This window comes from Solea solea, chromosome 9 (assembly GCF_958295425.1).
Source record: "Solea solea chromosome 9, fSolSol10.1, whole genome shotgun sequence".
In the NCBI taxonomy this organism is placed as follows: domain Eukaryota; kingdom Metazoa; phylum Chordata; class Actinopteri; order Pleuronectiformes; family Soleidae; genus Solea; species Solea solea.
In genome coordinates, this window is record NC_081142.1 from 15,330,404 (window position 1) to 15,351,532 (window position 21,129).

Genomic DNA, 21,129 nt, shown 5'->3' on the forward strand with positions numbered 1-21,129 from the left:
AAGACAATATGAGTATAAAAATATGAAAGAAAAAATATAAGACAAGGGTGCATTACCTCTGTGAATTGTTTCAAATGATCAGTGGCTGTGGCTGCCTCAGTGTCCTTTGACTTTTGTCCTATGACTTTTCATGACCCACTTCTTCTTCACTTTTTGTGACTCTGGCTGGAACCTATGGTATCCTTTGAAGAAGAAAAAACAATCTTGCCAAATGAGTCCTTTGCTGTGAAAATTAATGTCAGCATTTGGCAGTGGTTGCTTGTCTCACAACAATGATTAGCTGCAGGTCAAGTCATTTTAATGTAGGAAAGTAGTCTCGGTGTTTGCCTGTGTGTGTGTGTTTCTTTTCAGTAAAATAAACAAAAAGAAATTTCAAGCAGTTACAAATCTTTAATTGTCAAAAGGGAACACCATTGTCAAATATGACTGTTTATGTATTCATCATATATGATTGCAATTTCAACAACATTTCTATAAATCCATTTTTTTTCCATGTTTAAAGATAAGTAGATACGTAAAGTAGTAAAATAGATATAGTTAATACAATGGCTAAATAAATGACTGATGAAATTATTGAATATATAAGTGGACGACCACACAGAGAAAGGTTTCTTACATTGAATCCTCTTTAAAGATTCTAGCCCATACACATACATTCGCCAGTCCTCTGTTAATTTATTTCCCCTTCTTATTTAATCCAGAAAAAAAAGCATATAACACTGTGGTTGGTGTCTATTTAAGCTTCACAAAGATGTAATCGAGAAAGAAAGTTGCAGCTGATCAATGAATTTGAACTTTGTTATATTACTGTTTATGGGAGGGTGGTTTTAGTTTAATGCTTGTGTACTGACAACACTCGGCGTGTCCAAAACTCTTTATCCAACATTATCACGACATGCAAATCAGTTTTTCTCAGACAGCCGCACTGATTGCTGTTGTTCACAGAAATACAGAAAGACAAATATCACAGGAAATATTATTGTGAATGGCAAGCAATGGTGGAGAAGTGTCAAGGAGAAAATGAGCACTGTGAGCGTGTTTTCAATCACATAAATGTGCACTCTGACTTTCCTCACAGTGTGAATAAAATGGGAAAAGAAATGACACGGTGAATTGCATTGCAAAAAGTCAACATGAGAGTAGTACAGAAGTGTAGGGGTGTGTAGACAAAATAGCACAAAGTAGTAAATCACACTCCTCCATTCAAAATACATCATATTCACTTCACATCTCTCTATCTCTCTCTCTCTCTTAAGAAGTTTTCAGGTTAATATTTACATTTCAATCTTTTTGCATCCCTGTTGATAAAGAGCTACTTGATCCACTCATTTCAACCTCACCACTGTGGCATTTAAGAGTGCATTGTATTCAAAATCCAGTTTTTAAATGCTACTAAGTATAATATTCACTTTCATTTGTTATGGGTGCACAAACATACACACAAACACACACACACACACTGCTCAGATTATTCCTTCTAAAAAGTTAATGGGATGAAAACTGCCAAGAGGAGACAGTCCTGGAGAGGAAGAGCTGCAATAGTTTACTTTGCCAGACAGCTTGCATAGACACTGCTCCAGTCATGTGCACTCTTCCACCTTTCCTGCAACTCGGACATGCTTCCAGAGAAACTGCAGAGGGGGATTATGACCGTTCATTCCTTTGCTCTTTGGAGTTTTCTTCTTTATTTAATACTCCATCGACCTGCTTATGACAAAGTTGTTTCACAGCTGCTACATACTTGGCGGTACAGTTTTGTTTTTTGTCCTTGTGGCAGTCATTGGGAAGATGTGCAGCAAGAGAAACCCATATATTATCTCTCAGTCTGTCAAGCACTTAGCCCTCAGTCAGTCAGTCACAGTAACAGTCAACAGACCCTTCACGCAGGACATTTTCCTTAGAAGACATTTTGTCACTACAGTTTTATCTACTATCAATTATATAATTACTGCCTTTATGAACTTGAACATTTATAATTTAAGGGTTTGAAAATGAGGAGCTACATGTATGAGTCATCACTGCAGTAGCAGATTTAGACCGTCCTCACTTAAATACTCTCAAACCCTAAATGTGATCATGTAACCTGCACAGCAGCAGGCCTTCATCCAGCAGATCCTTACCGGTAGCAGCTCTAGATGTCAAAATCACTGTTGTGGTGCTAGCTTGTTTGTGTGTATGTGTGTGTACTGTATGTCTGTGTATGTGTGCAAGTGTGTTTGGGGGTTTTGGGCCGATCACACCTCAGTGCTGATGGCTCGGGTATTAGTATAGAAATCAGGAGGCCGCCCTCGCTGAGTCTCCCTCAGCAAGGAGCCTCGGACGGCGGGCAGCGGCATTGCCAGTGCCTGATTCTCATAGTGTGTGGGCATGTAGGTGACGCGCTCGCCGCCATTGCGCATCTCATCCGTGGTGCGAATGTAGAAGGGCGAGTCGTAGGGCGAGCAGGTGGGGCAGAAGCTGCGTCGCCCCTCTGCGGGTTTGGAAGATCTGGCCGGCTCTGGCGGCGACAGCGACAGTGGCGTGACAATGGATCCGTCGAGGCCAGTGACACTGCAGGCGTTGCAGGCAAAGTGTTGCTGAGAGATGGAGCCACTGTCGGAGCCATTCTTCTTGCAGCAGTAGTACTACAGAGACAGAAATCATTCTGTGAACGGCTTGGTTTTCAACACAGATTCGTGACTTATCTTAACACAAACCATTTGTATTTTGGTCCTGCAGCGTTGGAGACAATAAATGAGGTTTTATATTAATCAGTAATCAGACAGTACACATGAATGGCTATTCCAATGTGCCAGATTGAAGCCATAGTCTAATGTTCATGCAGGTTGATTTAACATACAAAAAAATAAATAAACACAAATATAAAGTACAGCCACAAAAAGACATATACACAATAATACACAATAAAACAATAACGTGGCAGTGAGGATTGCACACTGCCCTTTATAGTGTATGCAAATTGCACTGTTTCTTACTGCACATATAAAGTCCAGATAACTGGCATATTGTTGTAATATGTATAACACTGCACATGGTGGTAATTACACATAAGATAAGTGTGTAAAGTTGCTCGGTGTAGACGTACATAGACAGAGATGTAAACAGAGACGTATATACCTGGAGTCTACAGTAACAGAGCACAGCTATGATACACAGAAGTATCACTGTGGCCAGTATTCCTCCGGTTATGACAACAGTTCCAGCTGTCATCCGACCAGCTCTCCATCAAACTCTGACACAGGCACAGGAAGTCACATCACATCATCAACAACAACGACGACGAGCTCTTCAGAAGATTTAAAGTTTAATTAAATCACGCAAATGTCAGTATTACAGTAAACAGAGAGGCAATCTGCTGGAGTGTATTTCCTATGTAAATGTGCTAATAGAGCAAACTCCAAAGGTCATCGTATAATTATGTGAAGAAAATAGAGAACATGCAGTAAAATGACCTAAATGCCAGTATAAACATATAATAATTAGGTTGAACAGTTCCAATAAGGAACCAACTCCTCAAATTACAAACATTAACTGCCATTATGAAAGAGCCCCAAATATTCTGTTAGTATTTATTTATTTGTTTATTTATTTCTTTCATACATTAGAAGAAATTAACACTTTATTATTATTATTTTAACTTGGTTGAATATAAACGTGCAGGCACAATTATTTAGCAAATGTAATATCAAGTGTCTAACTTAACAAAACCCATGTACTGATGATTTTGAAATTACAAAAACTTGTCACTATCTTCATTATACTTACGTTCAGCAAAGTTGCTTAACACCTGAGAGCAGAGAAATAAAACAAAACGGTAAATCAAATGTAAGGCAAACATGTAAACATCTCTCTCTAGGTGACAAATACAAAGAAAATGTTTCTTTGTTTCATTTCTCATCTAGATTACATAAAGATTAGACCAGATTAAGATTTAGATTAAGATACAGACAGACAGACTTACATCAGAAGAGTGTCCAGAGGTTGCAAAGGTGAAGAGAGGTCAAATCAAAGTGAGGAGGTCACACCACTGGAAAGCCACACTGCATGCACATGTCTGTGGAGAGGTAGAGGACAGAAAGAAAGAGTCCAACAGTTTAGGAATCATTGTTCTCCACAAGGGGGCACTACAACAACACAGACAAATAGTATAAGTGATGAGATGCTTTGTTGCCTTTTAAAAATCCACATTCATTTCATTTTCAACCACAACAACGCAATAACAGAACAATCTTTAGGAAAATATTTACTTGCAGGCTGCTGAACTTTATTCAACCTTAAAGGGTTTTGCAGTTGTATCCACCGGCTGTAAATAAACAGTGTGTTCAATCAATGTATGCCTTCTTGATTGTGCCTTTTTTTGTTGTTGTTCAGTTTCACGAGAAAATCAGTGAGACACAACATTCAGGAGCCTTTTGAAGACTTAGAGGAAAGAAACAGACTCATTTAGAATTGAAACATCAGTCTACAGATACTCAACAACAACCGCAACAACACACATGCAGCAGTGCAAAAGTGATTCAGTGGCGAAGGGATCAGTTTCATCAGCAGCCCGAGGCCTGTCCAGGTGATGTCACATCTATCTCTGCTAAAAACATGTCAGCCTGATGACAGACTTGGATGGTGGATGCATTATTGTCTGTCACTAGTGAGCGTGTATTGTGCAAATCATTATTTACGCCTTATTGTTTTCCATTTTAATCAGTGCTGCTGTCTGAATGGCTCGTGCAAGTGATGTGAGAGATGAAGTGTGTCAGTCGAGCAATGTGAAAATCCAGATTAATTAGAGACAGAATAATGAGATGGGTCTGGTGCCTGCAGAATCCACAATTCAACTGGACTGTCCACAGATTAGAGATTTTGATGTAGCCTCAGGTCAGACGCCTATAAGGAGCAAGGTACTGTCCTCTGATAAGGTAACTTCTCTCTAACTTCACCCCTCAGATTTATAGACTCCCTTTAGACCAGGTACTAAAAGCCATCCTGAGTGACACATCACCCTCAGTACAGGTCTGAGTGCTCCCGGTCTTCCCTGAATACGTCCTCTGATCTGATCAGGAAAATCACATTCGGAGGTGGTTTGGGGATGAATGTGACCCCAAAACTGAGGTGTATAAACTCAGGATGGATTAGAGAGAGACCATGCACCACCACCAGAGTCGACCCTAAGCATTTTGGTGCCCTAGGTGAGATTGGGATTCGGTAAACGTCCTAAAACACTCTGTATTATGGTAGTCCATAGTAAAACAGAGGTATGGGCACTGATTAGATACAAAATATTCTGCATGGTAATAAATAATAGCAAATGCTCATAAAATAAAGAAATAAATATAGTAAATGGTTATATCAAAACACATTGCAGATCATTTAAATTTGACACATCTGAACTGCCATACACTCCTATGTCACCTATATATGGCCTATGCCTAGAGCCGGCTCCTCGGCTGTTGTCCTCTGATCTGCTGCAGTTTCACTGCATTTTTTACACTAATCAGTACTCATTGGTTCATTTGTAGCCACCATCTCCATATTTATAGTGATCATCACATGATTTCTATTTGTAATGGTAAAAAGTGCATTTGGGCTTTGATTCACTCAGCTCCTCCAGGATGCATTTCAATGCCAGGTGTAAAAAGTCTTCTACTTAAAGTTGTCCACGTGTGCAGATCACTGAGGACGAATGTTAACACCAGACCAAAGTCTAAGTCAGACAACAAAAACAAAAGAACAAGAAGGTGAAGGTGAAGACGAAGACATGGACATAGCTTTGCTGTGTGCAAAGGAAAGAGGAAGGGAAGAAGAAGGCAGGGATGCCAACTGCAGTAAAACAGAAACGCAGACGGAGAGGAAGTCGTCGGACAATCCTCACTCAGGTGACATCATATAAGGCATTTTAACTTTATCGAGGAGCAAAAAATCTATTAAAAAAATATAGAAACGTTGATTGAATCTTATATGACTGAGCACAGAGGCTGCCCTTAATGACTGTCAATCATTTATTCCCAGCATTATCTCTATTTGACACACATTGGAATGACAGTGCATCACTATTAGTGTTCACGTTTGTCCTCAAACAATGTTGAAGTAATTATATCTTTCTAGAACGTGGACATGAGTCTGATTTTGATCAGAGAGCACACGACTGTGTTTCTTCATGAAAAGACAATGAGCTGGAAGTTGATGTCACACGTCATAGAGGAGAGAAGCAGGAGGCAGTGCTGCTCCCACAGGCTGCTGCCATATGAAACTGCCACACTGGCACTGGGCTCATAAACCATGTTTCTGTCAGAAAGTACACTGGCCTTCAATTATTTGTGGAGACCAAACAGGATGGCAGCCGACAGATTCCCCTCTCCGTCGTCCATCATGAACGCTCGCCAGTGCGTGCAATCTCAGAGTGAGCGCACCACACGATTTTTCATAATTAATGCCAGCGCAGTGTCTTTTACATCGAGGAGGAAATGGAAATGGAGTCACCCGCTGTCACCACATCATCCTTTATTTGGACACACAGACACACACGTTCATTTTTCTCAGTCTACATGTTGCTCGGCAAGCACTTTAAAGGCAAACTTGTTGGGGAGATGAATTGAAGTTTACTTTATCTGACAGATGATACAGAGAATGAGAGATCTGCACAGACAGCACACACTTTTACACACACATACACACACACACACACGCTGAGCACAGACAGAAGGAAAGCTGGATCAGGCACCACTGGGTCCAGATTAGAGTGGCCCTCAATCCTCAAAACAGCCTGAAGAGCCCAGTATACTGATAAGACTCTCTCTCACACACACATGCACATGTTTGCACAGCTATTCTTCTAAGGACCCTACATTGACTTCAGCTGGAACAAAGCATTATCCCTGACCTTACCCTTAACCAATCAACGTGTGACCCTTACCTTAACGTGACCATGTGTCGCATCTTAGTCCTAAACTTAAGCAATTCCTCAGAAATGAGGTTCTGTCTCATTTGGGACAAGGATTTGGTTTGGTCACCATACTGGTCCTGACAAGGTCAGTGTTCACATGCCAGAAAAGCTCCTACAGAGGTAACAAGTACACACACATTTTCATATTTCTATCCATTTTAAGACTTGACGTAAGTATTGACTTTCATTCATTTGGACAAGGCCTCAACCCCAACCTTGACCATAACCAGTTAATGCCTAACCCTAACCTTAACCTTAACCTGACCACAATTCACATTCCACCAGTTCCTCAGAAATAAGGTTCTGCCTTGAGCTGAAACAATGACTTGATTAATGGATTATTGGTTTGATGCTTTTTTCATGATGAAAACAAGATTCCTGATTGTTTCAGCTTCTTAAATGTGAATATGTTCTGGTTTCTTTGCTCCATATAACAAAAGAAATCACTCAAAACTGAATCCTTTTGGTTTGTGGACAAAACACAAAGACATTCGAGAACATCATCATTTCCAGGTTTGACAGACACTGATCAACGAATGAAAATAACTGTTAGTTGCAGATCCAGTTCTGCCATATTAGGGACAGGTTTTGATCCAAAAGAACTACTGGTCCCGACAAGGTCAGTGTTTAAGCCAGAAAACAAATACACACACACATGCAGTATTCTCCCGGGCTATCATGCATCCTCTCCTAAGCAAACGTGCTTATGACGCTTAGAAATTAATTTCCCAAATAACAATGGGAACTTAGAACAGGCACCATTCTGACTGTTTAAATTGTGTTGATACTATGGTATGATTTACATTTACGTGGAAGTATTATTCACGGCAGCAGAACAAATGAGATTTGAGGCTGTATACAGCACTTATAATACATAATACAATTCATAATGTATTATTATATTACAGTGTTGCTCAGGTCTTAAAGTATCCATGGATTTAAAGCTATTTTCTGCTGGGCTCACAGTAAGTAACACTTCACACATCTGTCAAAAGAAAGAAAAAAAACAACAAGCAGCAGCACTTCCATCAAAGTATAAAAGGTGATATTGTGAAAAGTGCATGTGTGTCAGCTGGAGCAGCACTACATTCTGGGCTCAGCATATTTCAGTGACAGATTTGTATCTGCAATATTTAGGCCTCAGGGAGAAGAATACATACATTTCTTCTCCCAGCATAACAGTTTGAATATCTGATAATACATCTTTGCAAAGGGTTATCCTCAAATACACTGTGCTAACAGAACGCTGTGTGTGCAACCCAGCACACGCACAGTAGGGCTCATCAACTTTTTAGGTCTATATTTATAATGTTATTTGAAGCTCGTTTTCAAACCTCTGAACCACTGAATGTGATCGTTTTCTCCCTCAGCAAATGCAGTGATATTCATTTCCTCTTAATAGTCATACAGTTAGTTCTAGTTTACTCTGTTTTACCACTGCCCTGCAGTCTCCATCAATCACTATCTTACAATTCCTTTAAATGTAGTTTTTTTTCCAGCCTTTTTAATCAACTGTGCCAACCTTTTACCGCCACTACTACTTCGTCCTGCAAGCTATTTTGTGTGTAGAATGAAAAAAAAAAATCCCCTCTCCTCCTCTCTCTGATGGAGTGCTCCCTCTGGAGTCTCAGCCATCAGTCTTCAGGAGCATCTGAAGGACCTTGACTGCCTGGAAGATTTCCACAAGATTGATTCTCGGGATCTTAAATTGCTCCGGCCAGCAGTCAGCTTGTGTCCATCTGCAGCGCTCCACAGCAACCATCTGTCCTTATGTCCTGGAACATAAAGGCCACAGCCAAGTTTGATACTGACATCGTGTCCTGTGTTTCATGCCCGGCAACTCACTCATGCATCAGTGCAAAACTGCAAACTGTGGAAGTATCAGAAGTATCGGAGCATCAGAATCTTTATTGTCATCGTAACAACGAGACATTGCACAATGAAACTGCAATGTACAAAAGTGCAGGTTTTCCAGTGCAAACATTTACAAAATGTAGAAAGAAAGAAGATGAAAGATAAATATGAATGTGTTAAAAAAAGACTACAAAATCTAACTGAGAAAGACAGTCACACACAGACATATTGCACGTGTCCTGATCTATGAAAACATAGACCAAGTGATTACAAGAGATGTAAACAATGTATGTAAACGTACATGGACCTGATCAAAATCTAGTCTAGCAGCATTTAAGCAGATGATGGCAGATGGACAGAAACTCTTTATGAGTAAAAGAAACTAAACTAAAAGACTATTTTAAAGATGATTTTCCTAATCAATTAGTCTGTCCATTATTTTCTCCATTAATTCATTAGTTGTTTGGTCCATAAAATGCCAGTTTCTTAAGTTTCTGTTCATATGCATTCGTCCATGCTTGATGTCTCATTAGATTGTAGGTGGAATCAGTGTGCAGATCCAGAATCAGAATCAGAAACAAGAAATATTCTTGTGTGAATCAATTGTCATTAAGGGGAAACGTGGTCTTTGTCAGGTGAAGACCAATTAGCTCTGAGGGATTCAAAATGTCCTTTGATGAAAAAGCACTTGAATGTGCGTGTTGTGAGGGGACGACATCAGAGCGCTGCTGCATCCCTCTGTGCACAGCCTCCACTAATATCTCTAATTTGTCGCTAAACACTCGTGGGAACTTGTGCAGACACTGACTGTAGATCATCTCTGATGGACAGCTTAACAGAAATAGTCGAGGTCGCTTAATTAAAAACCAGGAAGTGACCGTGCACAATAGTCAATTCATGCAAACTTTACTTTACATACGATTTGTGTCATCAAACTCTATGGCTGCTGCTGGCGTAAATGGAAAGAAAACAAGTCATGCATCTAAATGGGATTTATGGTCACAGCTGAAATGTAATTTGTCTAATCCTGTTATCTGGCATTCCAAAGGCTTTCCTCTATCCGCTTCCTCTCTCCATCATCTATGCTGTGGCCCAGCGTGGGCGCGCGTGTGTGTGCATATGTCGCGGGGAAACGTGTTTTTGTTTGCATGCGTGGGTGTGAGGAAAACACTATTTAGGGACTCACTAAAGAATCTGTTGGATTTTTTTTTTCTCGTGAAGATTAATCCGTGTAAAAGTTGAATCATGAGTAAAATATCCAAACAAAAAGAACATCATCTGTGACTGAAACTTCACACAGTGACAGTTTAACACAACACGTTTGGCCTGCTGTTGTTAAACCATCCATCCCTGGACCTATTGCAAATATGAATTGTGTCCATTGTATTGAATTCACTTGTGCATTTTATATTTCATTTATATTGTTGTATATCATTTTACTTAGTTTTTCACCCGTTTTGTACTGTAAAGCACTGTGGTACAACTTCTGTTTGTTTTAAATGTGCTATAATACGACAGTGTAATATTACGAGAATAAAGTCGTAACATTATGAGAATAAAGTCGTAACATTACGAGAATAAAGTTGTAATATTATGAGAATGATAATGTTGCAAACTGCGATAAGATGAGAAACATGGAGCAATTCAATGTTAAAATTTAATTAAATAATGATACAAAATCTCATAATATTACGACTTTATTCTCTACAGATTCGTTTTTATTCTTTATTGTTTGGCCCTAATACTCTATATGAACAAAGGTGAACTTATCATTTAAACCACTGATCACAAAATGCCAGACAACCACTTTCTGACAGAATAAGGTTAAAAATGAAAACTTCCTGTACACGTACATGTCACCTTGGAGAACGCTGTGCAGGAGCCTCGACAGATCACCCAAGTGTTCTCCCATCTTCTCTCTTAAGCTGTCGCTCTACTTAGGCCCAGTACAGGCAGAGATTGATGACAGTGAGCATTTTAGTTCAATTACTTGATTTTGCTCGAGGTCATTTGGGGCAAAGATTGTGAGGAACCACTCCCAAGAATGATCCTCTTGGCCCTATAAAAGCACATGATCAATACACGCAGTAAAACAGCCTGGTCCCTGTGAAGATGGAGAGAGACAGGACGACAGAGTGTTGGAGTTTGAATCTTTCGCTCTCTCTCTCTCTCTCTCTGCAAACTGGACCATGTTCTTCTGCCGTATATACCGCTGGCAGATTTATCACTGGTGTACATTATGCTGTTATGGCGCTCTCCACGTTACTGTACTCCGGCGTGCCAGCTCCTGATTCAGCCTTTCTGCACACTCAAGATGTGGTGAACACCTCCACTCACATGCAAAGTGGAAGATTCACGACTCACAATCCAGCTGTAATTTTTATACACACGCTAAATTTATTCTCCTCCCTCTCCACAAAGAATCCATCACCAGATATCCAGGCCAGTGTGAGGTCTCCCAGCTGTCTTCTGCTCTCTGTGGTTACACGGACACTGATACAACCACACCGTACGTGCTGCTGCTGCTGCTGCTGCAAGAACAGTAGAGAGTCACTCACTCACTCATCTTCTACCCGTCCCAGCTGACATAGGGCAAAATCCCCAAATCTCTATGTTTTTGCATGTTTTTGGACTGTGGGAGGGAAACTGGAGAACGTGGAGACAACCAGCTCACACACATGCAAACTCCATGCAGAAAGGCCCTTGTTCTGACCGGGTCATAGACGCGGGTCTTCCTGCATTACACCAACAAATACAGCTACAATCACGAGTGATGAGTCCAGTTCATTTCCAAGCATCTACTATAAGACTTTAAATTTAAAAAAAGAAAAAGAAAGAGAGTTTAACACTTTTGGAAAACACGGTGCCATAGTGGCTAATACTGTTGCCTTACAGCAAGAAGGTCGCCGGTTCAGATCCTGGTTCGACCGAGGGCCCTTCTGTGTGGTGTTAGCATGTTTCCTCCCACAGTCCAAAAACATGCAGATTAAAATAGTTGGACATTGTGGCAACCCATGGGTGCAGTGTGTACCCCGCCTTACACCCCACATCAGCTGGGATTGGATCCAGCTTCTCTGCGATCCTCACGTGGAGGAAAACGTTTCTAAGGCCCTGCTGAAGGATTTATAATAGTAGCTTGTGCTCATTTTGTTTTGGTTAATACTGTTGACGCTACAAGGAAAAAACACGATTTCCTCGCCCTAACCAGGTTTCTTTTTGTGCCTATACCTAATCACAGGATATTATCATCACCCTAATTTGAGGCAAAAGTAGCACAAGACGTTTAAAACACTATCACGTTGACGTGTACATCTGTAGAAATGCATGTAAGTGACGTCATTTTGGTCAGAAACAGGAGCTCACACGTCATAAAGGATCACAAAGACTGGGTTGGTGACAAACGACAATTCTGTACATTATTCTTTTAAACATTTTACAGAGCAGCAACATGACTGATTTGAACAGCAGGTACACGGAGCGGAAGGGCACAGGGTTCTAGTGCTGTGCCTTAACTGTCTTTGTGCTTTCATTCAATAAACTTGGCTGCAGGATTGGAATTTTCAAAACGTGATCAGCTCTCAGAATAACACAGAATAACATTGACAGCTGTATCAACAGTACAACACTTATTTGTTTTGAAGGAAACATTAATCTCTCTCTACATCCTGTCATTTTTCCTCGGCCAGCTTGATTTCATGTCCCGCCTCACACCTTCACCTGTGTTCAAGGAGCCACACCTGCAGTATTTAGTCTTCCCTCATCATTAAAGAGAAATGTGTTCTCTCTCTCTTCCTGCAGAACTTTTTCTTGTGTGGTGTCCGACGACTATTGTGTGACTGGCCAGAAAGTGTGTGAGATTGAAGTGGGCGTGGTTCTTGCCACCTCGAGAAAAAGAACACATTTCTCTGTCCTTGCGTAGTATGTACAGACCTTAAGTCTATTTAGTCTCCAGATAGTGATCCAGCATTTTTTCCTGTTTAGTCTCCAGTCAATGACCATTGTTGTCTTTGCCTTCAGCCTTTTGATTTTTGTACCTTTGCTTATCCGCAACTATTGCTTTCACATCAGAGTGTCTTCCGCTGCAGTTATTATAGTATTATGGATTTCTTTGCTTAATTAGTCAGACCATGCATTGTAACCAACATGTACTGGTACTACTGGTACACCAGCAGAAGATTCTCTGAGAAGAAGTTGTGTCGTGCAGTAATGAGCGGTGACTCATTTTCAGCTCAGACCGAATCGATTTCTGCTGATTCATTTATGTCCAGCTCAGACAGATTCACAGTAAACAGAGCTTCAGCAGGAAACAGACCTGACGTTAAACATGTCTACAGCTCAGCCAAGGGTTGCAGGGATTTCATTATAGCTGCTCAGCTCCTCCCCCTGTTGTGCGGCGATAATGCCAGCTTCTCTTTCACACTTTCACAGCAGCGCAGCAGCACAGACAAAAGCTGTAATTACTCTACCTCCAATCTGCTGGTCAGCACGGCACCCACATAAAAGGGAATGAAAGGGCCCGGCATCTATACCTCTGAGGGAGTCATGTACCACAGATTTTACACTAGCATAAATTCACATGCACATTTTATCTGTTGTTCTTAAAGGGAAAACAGACACAGGAAATAAGGCAGGGCTGCAGAGACGCCTTGCTCAGGAGCAGAACAGCACCGGAAGAGGTTAGGAATTCAATTTGTCAACAGGGAGTTTATAAAACGCTAACATCTGAGGTCTTTGCTGACCTTTGGTGTCCTCACAACTTTTTCCTACGCTGTTCAAAGGAATCCGTTTAGGCCTGAAAACTCTCAGCGAATGAGTGAATGTGAATTTCAGTGCGATGGTCAAAGCTACTTCAACCCCTTGCTGTGCAAATGAAATGTACCTGTACTGACCTTCAGCGACGGAGAGAACAGTAACTGAATCCACAGTGCCAACCTGGACAGCAGCCACAGAGACAGACACTTCCTGGCCAACAGCACTTTAGCTCTTTGCATTAATTAGACTGTGACTCTCATCTGTTTCCAAACCTGACACATTCATTGATGATTGCATATAAATTACTGTAACAACGTTTCTATCAGTGGTAAGTAACCAACAAAGATGCATCCATGACCACGTTATCTGGTTTTTGCAGCGGAAATCTCATTTCTGTGGTAGAATCTGAATTGTGTGTCTCCATTCATTCATTCATAAAAACAAAGACAAGGGCGAGCAAAAATAAAGACACAATTTGGATAATGGTTTACATCTCCACCCACAAACTTCTCCTGAACCAGTTTCTCTTCATAGGGCAGAATTTTGCTTAAAGGGAAAGGTTTATGTGGTTTAAAGTGACTTGAAAAGGAGTTTGTATACAGTTAAATCAGCAGAAACGAGTAAATGAAAAATCGATTTATTATAGATTGAACAAACGAATATGCGGGTAGTCTTTAAAGAGTCTTTGGCACATGGACATGGGGGGCGATATTGATGCTGCGCAAAGCTGCCTCTGAGCAACAAGTAGGAAAATCAACCAAAGTCCAGACACTGGTGACCTGATGAGACTGATGAAGGATGGAGAGAGATGGAGGCAAATGGAGGTGGAGGATACACATGACAAAGGCACTTTCTTCCCCCCGTCATATGCTTTTCAGGACATGATAGATATCGTCCTATTGGTGTATTCCGAGTTCACGTTACGTTTTCTGTTTTTATTTCCATATTTTGTTGTAATGTAAAGTCTGATGAAGTAGAAGTAGAAAAGGGTTATATAATAAATACATTTCCAGGCTGCAGCTGACATGAGCAGACTCATATTTAAGTCTGAGCTGTGCCACATGTTTTATTCATGGTGAATATACTTTGTCTTCTTCCATATTCACCCAATGTCGAAGGAATATTATATGACTCCTGTGACCTGTGACCCTTTTCCTTATTGCTCACTCGCTCTGGGTAATAATCGGGGAAAATGCTTAGTCCTGTAGATGCTGGAGTACGAGCAGTGCTTCAGGAGAACATCTACATTTCAAATAAAGGAATAAAAAAATAAAAAAAAATCGGGGAACAGATGCGGGGCATCTGTCAGTCTTACAATGTCTGGAATTGTTTTTGTAAGACGGAGGGAGAACGTGTGCTTGGATATAGGATATTTTCTGCCATAAACACTGACCTTTCAGGTCCAGAAGTCCTCATGGAGACCAAAACCTGGTCCTAATGCAGCATAACTGAACTGAACTGATTAGGTTTAAGATTTAAATTTTGGTAAGGTTAAGGTAAGGGGAAAGGTATTAACTGGTTCTGATTAAGGTCAGGGTGCACCTGTGTGTGTTGGGTGACAGTCCTAATGATTGAAAACTAGTTCACTGATGTTTTAGTCATAGATGTGCTGAACACGACCTAGTCAGTCCTGGTGATAACCTATATAGAGTTTTTGTTTTTATTACAACTTAAAGTTGATCACTTTTAATTTGAAATTTCTCAATAACTGTACAGTTGTCTTGATGGCCCCATAATAACATGTTAGTATGACTGAAATAATGTTCTGATACTTTTCTGTGGTTCCTGTGAGTTTCACACATGAGCCCTCTCCATCCTCACAGACACAGGTGCTCTGTCTGTCTGTCTGTCTGTCTATCTTTATTCATGGTGAATATAATTTGTCTTCTTCTATATCCATCCAAGGTTGAAGGAATAGTATGTGGCTCCTGTGACCTGTGACCCTTTTCATTATTGCAGCTCACTCTGGGTAATAATAAGAAAAAAATGCTTACTCGTGTGGATGTGCATCCTCCGCCTTCTGATCAGCATCCAAGTGTTTGTGTCTGTGATTCAAATGTGTGCATGTGACGGAATAAGTGTGTGTGTGTGTGTGTGTGTGACTCCTGAGTGTATGTATGTGTGTTGCGTTTTTCGATGAGTCACCACAGACACAGCAGCCAGCAGCAATCAAGCTATATTTGCAGATAACAGCATTTTTGTTCCAGAGGCCTGCGACTCTGCCAACTCTGCCTTCCTCACAGCGGCCTCATCCTCACTCAGCCTGGCCGCACTACAGAGCTGCATTCACACATGCCCCACACACACACACACACACACACACACACCGCCTTGTGCACAATGCCACAGTTAAGGCCACATGATGTGTCGTGCTCCCAGCCAGCCACGTTTAACTGAGCACCAATGACACCTGTCCTCATTCACAAGGCTGTGGATACAACAACAAAGCAGTGCTTAACTGTTGCATAACTGTATCTCTAAAAACATATTGTTTTTCATGTATTTTCTCAATTTAATTCAAATATGTCTCTTTGGTAAGAATATACCCACTGATGATAAAACAAAACATGATTAAATATTCTCTATAATGGGCAAAACTTGGGCAGATTTGAACAAAATCTATGTTTGTGTGCATCAGATTAAGTTTCGTGTGGATGTGATCCAGATTACAGATTTGGCAGCAATGTAAATTTAACATGGTTCAGTCTGGGGCTGAAACAATTACTCGATTAAACGATAACTATGTTAATCTTCAACTATTTTGATCATCGTAATTGGTGTTTTTTTAAAGAATTAAAACAAGTTTTCTGATTTCTCAGCTTCTTAAATGTGAATATTCCCTGGTTTCTTTGCTCCATATAATAATTAAAACTGAATAATCTTTGGTTTGTGGTAAAAAAAAAGACATTTAACATCATCATTTCCAGGTTTAAGAAACACTGATGGACATTTTTTAACATTTTGTGACATTTTATGGACCAAACAAGTACTCAACGGAATAATCAATTATCAAAATAATCTATAGTTCCGTCCCACTGAACAAGTTCAGACGTGTTTATCTCAACGACATCTCAACAGATCAGGATGAATTTTGTTATGCTTGTGTTAGAAGGTATTAGCTACGAGGAGGTAAATTTCTATAAAAATCCAGAAAGTCTTCTGAATCTAGTGGATCAAAAAGTAAAAGAATTCAGAGTGGCATGTAAAATGCAGGTGACAAAGCGTTTAAGCCTTGGCGTAGGCCTTGCGCTCTCTGAGTGCTCTTGCTCTTAATGTGTTGTTGGCATCAGACAAACCCTTTTCAAAGTGACTTGGGTGATCCCCCATCATCAGGGCAGAATTTAAAATGATTAAATATTATAATGTGCAGCCAAAAGCTATATCAAGATATAACTTTGGTGTAGTTTATGGGTATAAGACGCCCAAGCCAAAAACACAAGAAAGCATTTAATTGTGCGCTTAATTCTGTTAACATGAGTAAAGGACGTGAGAGACTGATGGAGCAGCTTCACTGGAACAAATTAACACCACACTCCAGAGGTTTGGACGTACCCTAATATCTTAGCTGGTGGGTAATAGTAGGCCTGAAGAGGACAACATGGTGAGAGTGTCTTACTGAAGCTGGAGATAGTGCTGACAATGCAGCAGCTGAGCAGGTCGGACACAGCTCGTCTCACCTCCAACGTATGACTACTGTAAACTCAACACGTAATGCACAACAAGAAAATAGCGATCCTGAAGCCAGAGAAACCTTGATGGCCTTTCAATAATTCACTCAGCACTCCTGAAACAGTGTAACACTTACCCCTATGCCTGCGTAGCCTGGGACCCTCTCCATCAACCACAACCCAACAAACACACACATACTGTATGTGTGTGTTTGTTCATCAAAACATACATAAGCCATGTTCCGATGCTCGATGGCCACGTCAGTGAGATACGTACTGTAGCATGGCATCAAACCAGTGCAACGACAACGAACGATGACATCGAACGCGACACAACAGACAACAAAGGAGGACATCCAGCAGCTCGTTTTTTCCTGCTTGGTCTGTGGCTGGTTGTCTCCAGAGACTGTCCTCCAATAAAACGTACATATAGGTCGTATGCAGGAATTACGACATATGTTTACGTTTTCAAAACATGCACCCCTAGCGGTTGTATACATAACAGCAACCACTTCCGCCTTAGACGCCGTATCTAGTGGCTTTGCCGATGTCGGCACCGGCAGTCGGCTCAGTAGTGAGAGCGCTGCGTTGGAGCACGGTCGACAATGGTTCGGTCCCTAACTATACCACCTTTTTAGTATTTTTTTTATTTTTACTACCTAACCCTGTCTTTTTGCCCTAACCCTACCCTCAGTAACATCTGTGCATATTTGAGTTGGAAAATACTACCTTTACGTCGCATTCAGGGGTTTGAAAAAAACGACCCACAGTCACGTTTTCAGAAAACGACCTATATGTATGTTTTCAGGGGTTGAAAAAACAACCTATATGTACGTTTCAGTTGGAGGACAGGTTGGTCTCCACAAGACATTAAGTTTTGTATGAGAGTGAAAGTGATGAAGAAACACCGGGAGCAGGGGAGTGGTGCTTTTCTGTCGCCCAATCAGCTGACTGCAGCGACATTACGCTTTGTCCCAAATGTTTTAAAAGCTTTCATCAGTCCAAACAATGTTGATTTTGACAAGAGCAACAACGATGATGAGACATGAGGATTTGTCTGGCCTTAATGACACTGCTGAGACTAACTGTTTCCTAAATTAACTGAGGGTAATGAAATATTTAGCTTCACAGCCAGAAACGGCTCAACTTCGCAGTGACAGCCCCGAATGTTTGAAAGCTACGTGCGGTCGTGGTTTCCCAGAGATGTTGGCACAGGAACACACACGTTATACAGTCTGTGTATTAAATACATGTTGTCTGTTGTTGATATGTCGGTGGTGACAGGCCTGACTACAGACTCCTTGGGGAAATCAGTCCACTTCCTGTTGTATCAAAGGCATTGGAGGTGGAGGAATTAAGGTGTGTGTGTGTTGGAGACAGGAGGATATAAAGTGCTGCTCTACATTTACTTAGTCACAGATTCCTCTGTGAGAAACAGGTCTGAGCGACACAGCACCTGTCACTGATGTGACGTGAGAAATCAATACACTTCACATAGTGTATTTAAGATGACATTTGCACATAGTGAAGGAAAAGGTTGGCTGTGATTTGTTTGAAAAAATATATACATGGTTAAGGACTAACTAAACCTTTATTTTAAGGGCAATGTCAGTTGAAGGATAGAATTATTCTGAAGACACAAAGTAAGACACAACATGCTGTCATGCTGCAGCCGCAGATGATAAACAGCAACAGAGATAAAGAACATTATTTTTTGGTAGTGTGAAGGATGTTTTTTCATTAATCTGTCCATTATTTACTGGAATAATGAATAATTTGTTTGGTTCATAAAATGTAGATAAAATGTGGATCAGTGGAACATTTTTTCAGTTTTAATGACTTCTTTGTCAAATGGAACAAAGAAACCAGAAAATGTTCACATTCAAGAAGCTGGAAAATCTGAAAACCTGAGTTAAATATCATAAAACCCTTCCAAAACTGAATAGTAATTTAGTCATTTTCAGTTCTAGTCAATTCAGTTGTATTTGTATAGCGCCAATTATCCAACTTACATTATCCCAAGGCACTTCATATATATATACTGTATATATATATATACATATATAAAAAAAAAACAGGAATAAATGCAATGTACGATCATATCTGCCTCGACAGGTTGGGGTAGGAGAGAGGAGAGAATGGAGTAGTGAAGGAGAGGTGGGTGGAAAATGAAAAGGATAGAGATTTATAGTCCTGCACCTAAAAATCTGTCCTTTACTTTACAAATCAGATAAATGATTGGCGTTGTCCACAGTAGCTGAGTGAACAGTGAAATAATCTTAGTCATGAAAACTGTCACATCATCCAGAGGAGTCCAATGTACAAATGTGGTGAGTCACTTTGAACCAAACCATGTTAAAAACAACAGCAGTTCCACTGGGATATGCACCACACTGAACGCATCACTAAGAGTTTAGGACCCCTCACCCAGGCTGCATATGACCTATAGACAACACACATGACAAATAATCATCTATTCTTTATGAAATGCTGGGAGTTTCTCTTCAATGCCATCAGCAGGAGGCAACAGCCCTGACATCAGATCACAGCAGCAGCAAAATGGTAAAACCCCAAGAGTCCAGCTCCTGCTGAGCTGAACATTTCATCTCCTCTGACAAGTGAAAAGATAGTTGGAATAAATAGTTAGTTTTTTGTCTTTCTTAGACCAAAGGTCCAGTAACTACAACCTCTGACATTTTAATACAGAGACCGTGAAATTGGAAACGCTTGGAAGACACACACTGAAAATGTGACTCGTTAATCTGTCTTTTCAACATGTGCACGTACCTGATCTGGTTTACATGGTCCGTTTGTCCAACTCGGGCTAATCCTGCGGAGATGGACCATGAAAAGTCACCAGCATTCTTATCGCAGCTGCAGGAGGATGAGGGCAGAGGTGCGCGGCGCATGGGACTGCGGCGGAACTTCTCCAACAATGAGCCGGAGTCCAGAGCGCACGGAGCCGCCAGGAGGACGCGGCGCTCTCGCCGTACGTGGGACCAGCAGACTGGAGGTCAGAGAGAGCAGGACCGTGGGGACGGCCACGATCAGAGGACACCGAAACAGTGCAGCGGCAGGCGCAATCATGCAGGTACGGACAGTGGCAACCGTGCAGGACGAGCGCCTTTTACGCGCATGTAAAAGCTGTAAAATGGCCTTTACCTTAACACACCGCGGTGGTCTTTCTTCTCAAGAAAGACAAAAAGGACTACGAGGAGGCACGAAATCACTGAAATACATCCAACAAGTGATGAACGAGAAGGCAAAATGACGGAGAGCGCGGATGGACGGACTGGATGAGAGGAGGCAGTGGGAGGAGAGGAGGAGAGGAGGAGACGCCCCTCATCACACTCACTGCCTCCCCTACAAAAGTAACATATGCAGGAAAAATGGACTCATTCGTCAGTTGTGCGCATTTTTGAAGACTATGTTTCTAAATCTTAAAATCATTTACGGTCCACTGTGTGACATGTAGGGAGGGTTTATTGGCAGAAACGGTATAGATGTATGTTTTAAATGCTTTAAAATAGTATTATAAAGCAATAGAGTTTATACTTGTACTTCAGGCAACGGCCTTTGCTTTACGGAGGCCACCGTCTTGTTTCTACAGGAGCTCGAATATGGCATGTTTCCACCCAGTGGAACATTTCAGTACATTTCCATTTTTGGTGTTTTCATAAGGAATAGTACCAAAAACAAGCAGCCACAACCGTTCGATTACTCTGGTACTCCTCCCTTGGGGTACCAGAGCTGATAGGGGCGACAGAAAAGTCCAAAGTCTATTCTCATATAAAGTTTGACGTCTTGTTGAAACAAGCAGCCACAAACTGAGAAAAAAAAAACAGAGCTGCTGGATGTCCTCCTTTGTTGTCTGTTGTTTCACGCTCAACGTCGTTAGTCTTTCGCCGTCATCGCAGC

At 41.0% G+C, this 21,129-nt stretch overlaps 1 protein-coding gene across 2 annotated transcripts; it reads right to left on the minus strand.

Moving 5' to 3' along the window:
* Positions 1–370: 370 nt before the first annotated feature.
* fam163ab (family with sequence similarity 163 member Ab) lies at positions 371–20,544 on the minus strand. 2 transcript variants are annotated; one of them, XM_058637592.1, is made up of 6 exons: positions 20,374–20,544; positions 19,999–20,218; positions 3,962–4,054; positions 3,766–3,787; positions 3,118–3,232; positions 371–2,624 (listed from the first exon to the last, which is right to left on the minus strand). In XM_058637592.1, exons 5-6 carry the CDS (start codon positions 3,208–3,210, stop codon positions 2,235–2,237), a joined length of 483 nt encoding a protein of 160 aa, XP_058493575.1. In that variant the 5' UTR covers positions 3,211–3,232; positions 3,766–3,787; positions 3,962–4,054; positions 19,999–20,218; positions 20,374–20,544; the 3' UTR covers positions 371–2,234. The 2 variants fall into 2 exon arrangements, with proteins under 2 accessions (XP_058493575.1, XP_058493574.1); XM_058637591.1 differs by having other exon boundaries at positions 19,999–20,544.
* Positions 20,545–21,129: the final 585 nt, after the last annotated feature.